We start from the raw sequence: 3,324 nt of genomic DNA, 5'->3' as shown, positions 1-3,324 counted from the left end.
AAAAGAGTGTAAAATTTGACCAAGTAATTGTTATTTTCAAAAATGTACAAATTTTTTGTATTTTTATTGATTAAAAAATTTATACTACTCGTTTCTTACTATTTTTTCGCGTATTTCAGGAATATTTTTCTACAAATTGCATTATTACATCATAGGTTTGACAGTATATTGTAACGCTGTTAAATTTTGTCATTCTTAAGACTACAATCTTATGGTAATAAATGTTCATTATTACGAAAAGTTTTTTAATGCATGAGTAAATCATAATATGTTAAAAATTTGTGTTGTTTTTGGTATATAAACTTAAGTGTTCAAAGATTGTACTCACAAGAAATGTAAGTAATGAGTGAAATTACATTAGTGACATGTACTTGACTGTAAAAATGAATTTTTATCAATATACAAGTGAAATTAGCTACGTTTCACGTTCTTATTCATTCCTTCATTGTTAATCTTATTTTTCGATTCGTTAGAAACTTTCATATTCTAAACTACTCAAATTTCTTTCCTTTTTCTTAACCTAACTTGCCAAAAATTATACTCATGACAGGATAAACAGGTATAACGAAAAAATGTTATTCAACTATATTGCATTAAGTACAATAATATTTACGCAATGTCATTCTTAACGTAAACTAATATTTTTAAATCTGTTTAATGACAGTAGATTGAAACATTATCTAAATCGAATTTTATATGTAATTTAGCTTTATTTTTAAATTAAGACAAAATTTTAAACAATATATGACATTTAAATAACATATGACATTTTTTAGATAAATGTAATAATATTCGTATTTTTCCTTTTGTTGTTAATATCATATTTCAAAAATTTAAATATAATAGAATTATAAAAAACGTTATTTTTAGGACATGCCACATGTTTTTCATAAATAACATGTAACATCCTCACCTCTGATGCTTTCAGTTTGAGAGAAACAAAAAAATATGGTTAGTTACTGGTACCTGTTTGCATCAAAAATATTCATTACTTCAGTATATAATATTATAAAAGTATGTATAATTAGGCATGAATATCAGTTACTTGAAATTTATCAAAACTCTTAATCGTTCGCTCTTACGCTAACGTAAGTTCCCGAATTCAATCGCTGTCTGCCGCTCTTGATTTTACGTAAATTCTCAAGTTTTACTGTTTGTCGTTTTTAAGTTCGCGTAAGTTCGTGAGTGCAATCGCTTAACGCTTAACACTAAAACCACCGGCGACAGGCGACCGGTTGAGTGTTAAGTTTCAACTACTCTTTTTAAAGTTAATCACTATATCTTTAACATATGACTAGACCAAATGAAATAAACTGTTAATATACAATGTAAATAATTCAATTGATCATTAGATATAAATAGAGTAAATTGTGATCTTGGATTTATTCGGTTCCATTATATTTATTAGTTGTATTTCTTGTACATATTCAGGAATGCATTGTAACAAAATTTTAATATTTTTAGCATAACAATTTCTAGAAAATAATTACAACTGAATAAATCTATTATATATGCATATTGTTTTTTATATCACAAAGAAATATAGACATTGAACAGAAACAAGATAATTCTTATATCATTTATACAAATTATTATTTGTGCAGGCAAACTGGAATAAAAAACGACGTTTGGCCTGTGAGCCTATTATAGCATTGGAACATCCTTCAAGCATAAAAATAAATATGTTTTGTTGGGGTAGTAATATACATGGGGAACTAGGTTTAGGTGGTATAGAAGAGGAAACTATTTTAACACCTAGTGAGGTTGATTTCAAAACAGCTTCAGAAATTGAGCAAAGTAAGCTTAATTATAAAACATATTTATAAGAGTTTTTATATGGCTATTACATCCTTAAATAATTTTTATATAGTTGCATGTGGTGAAAATTATACAGTAGTTATTACTCAAAATGGTAAAGTATATTCATGTGGAAACAATGATTATGGACAACTTGGTCATGAAAAAGGAAGAAAAAGATTACGTAAGCATATATGTGAAAAATGTGACTCACTGCAGTAGATTTATATATTACTAATAGACTTAATTTTATATTTAGAATTAATACCTGGATTAGATGCATTTGTGTTCAAGAAAGCATCTTGTGGAGCACACCATACTTTAGCAGTAAATGAATGGGGTCAACTGTTTAGTTGGGGATCTAATGCAGAGGGCCAACTAGGTGAATAATATTATTTAATCATAAATTTTGTGCTTAAGAGTTTCTTATCGTTATTTGCTTACATTTATATCTTAACTTAATTACAGGTTTAAATTCTAAAAATCAGATGGAATGTTCACCACGTATGGTGAAAACTTTAGGTACAAGTACAGTTGTACAAGTAGCTTGTGGCAAGAAACATGCACTTGCACTAACAAATAATGGAGAACTATATAGTTGGGGTTTCAATAGCGAAGGGCAACTTGGTTTAGGTACTGATGTTGAATGTGAACTAAAACCTAAACTTATTAGTACTTTAATTGGTGTCCCTATTGCATTTATTGCCTGTGGAGGATATCACAGTATAGCTATATCAAAATCAGGTAATATAAGAAGTGCATAAGAAATATTTGTTGTAAGATGATACAAATAATTAAATTTTTCCACAGGGGCTGTATTTGGGTGGGGAAAAAATATGTTTGGTCAGCTAGGACTAAATGACACACAAAATAGAAATTTACCATGTTTGTTACAAACTTTACAAAATGCAAAAGTGTGTTATGCAGCTTGTGGAGAAGAATTTTCTACATTTTTAACACTAGTAAGTATTCTAATTTATTTTGTTATTAAAACAGTTTTATTAGTAATATTATATACGATTTTTATTAGGATGGTGGTGTCTTCACTTGTGGTGCAGGAATGTATAGTCAATTAGGACATGGAAGTAATACAAATGAAATTTTGCCTCGTCAAGTTATGGAACTTATGGGTAGCACAGTTACACAGGTACATTATATTTTATAATTTGGTTATTGATATTTCTGCATATTATGCATACATTAACACTAGTAAATGTTTTAATTTAAGATCTCATGTGGCAAAAGACATACTTTAGCATTAGTATCATCACGAGGTAGGATTTATGCTTGGGGTTTAGGTGGTGCAGGACAATTAGGTAACCGTTCTACTCGAAGTATAGCAACTCCACAAGTAGTGCATGGCCCATGGGTTACAATAAATAGTTCTTCAATGATGGATCCTGATAAACAATTCAGTTCTTGTACAACTGAATATATTGTTAAACAAATTTTTACTGGTGGAGATCATTGTTTTGCCACAGTAGTTTCGAGGAATGTAGGTATTTTGTAGTACTATTATATACACAT

The 3,324-nt window shown here is 28.6% G+C and overlaps 1 protein-coding gene across 1 annotated transcript in view; it reads left to right on the top strand.

Annotated features, from left to right (window-relative positions):
* The first annotated feature begins 143 nt into the window (after positions 1-143).
* The window catches only part of LOC108579759 (probable E3 ubiquitin-protein ligase HERC4), an 8,217-nt gene continuing 5,036 nt past the window's right edge, over positions 144-3,324 (top strand). Inside the window, exons 1-8 of the mRNA XM_017943370.1 lie at positions 144-214; positions 1,605-1,797; positions 1,871-1,981; positions 2,057-2,179; positions 2,266-2,541; positions 2,608-2,759; positions 2,828-2,944; positions 3,026-3,292. Of these exons, the coding sequence (XP_017798859.1) occupies positions 212-214; positions 1,605-1,797; positions 1,871-1,981; positions 2,057-2,179; positions 2,266-2,541; positions 2,608-2,759; positions 2,828-2,944; positions 3,026-3,292 (1,242 nt within the window). The 5' untranslated portion in view covers positions 144-211. The remainder of the gene's footprint in view (positions 215-1,604; positions 1,798-1,870; positions 1,982-2,056; positions 2,180-2,265; positions 2,542-2,607; positions 2,760-2,827; positions 2,945-3,025; positions 3,293-3,324) is intronic.

Source organism: Habropoda laboriosa, unplaced genomic scaffold (genome assembly GCF_001263275.1).
Source record: "Habropoda laboriosa isolate 0110345459 unplaced genomic scaffold, ASM126327v1 scaffold39, whole genome shotgun sequence".
Taxonomy (NCBI): Eukaryota; Metazoa; Arthropoda; class Insecta; order Hymenoptera; family Apidae; genus Habropoda; species Habropoda laboriosa.
Note: the sequence above shows the minus strand (reverse complement) of the source record. Positions and strands in the feature narration are given on the sequence as shown.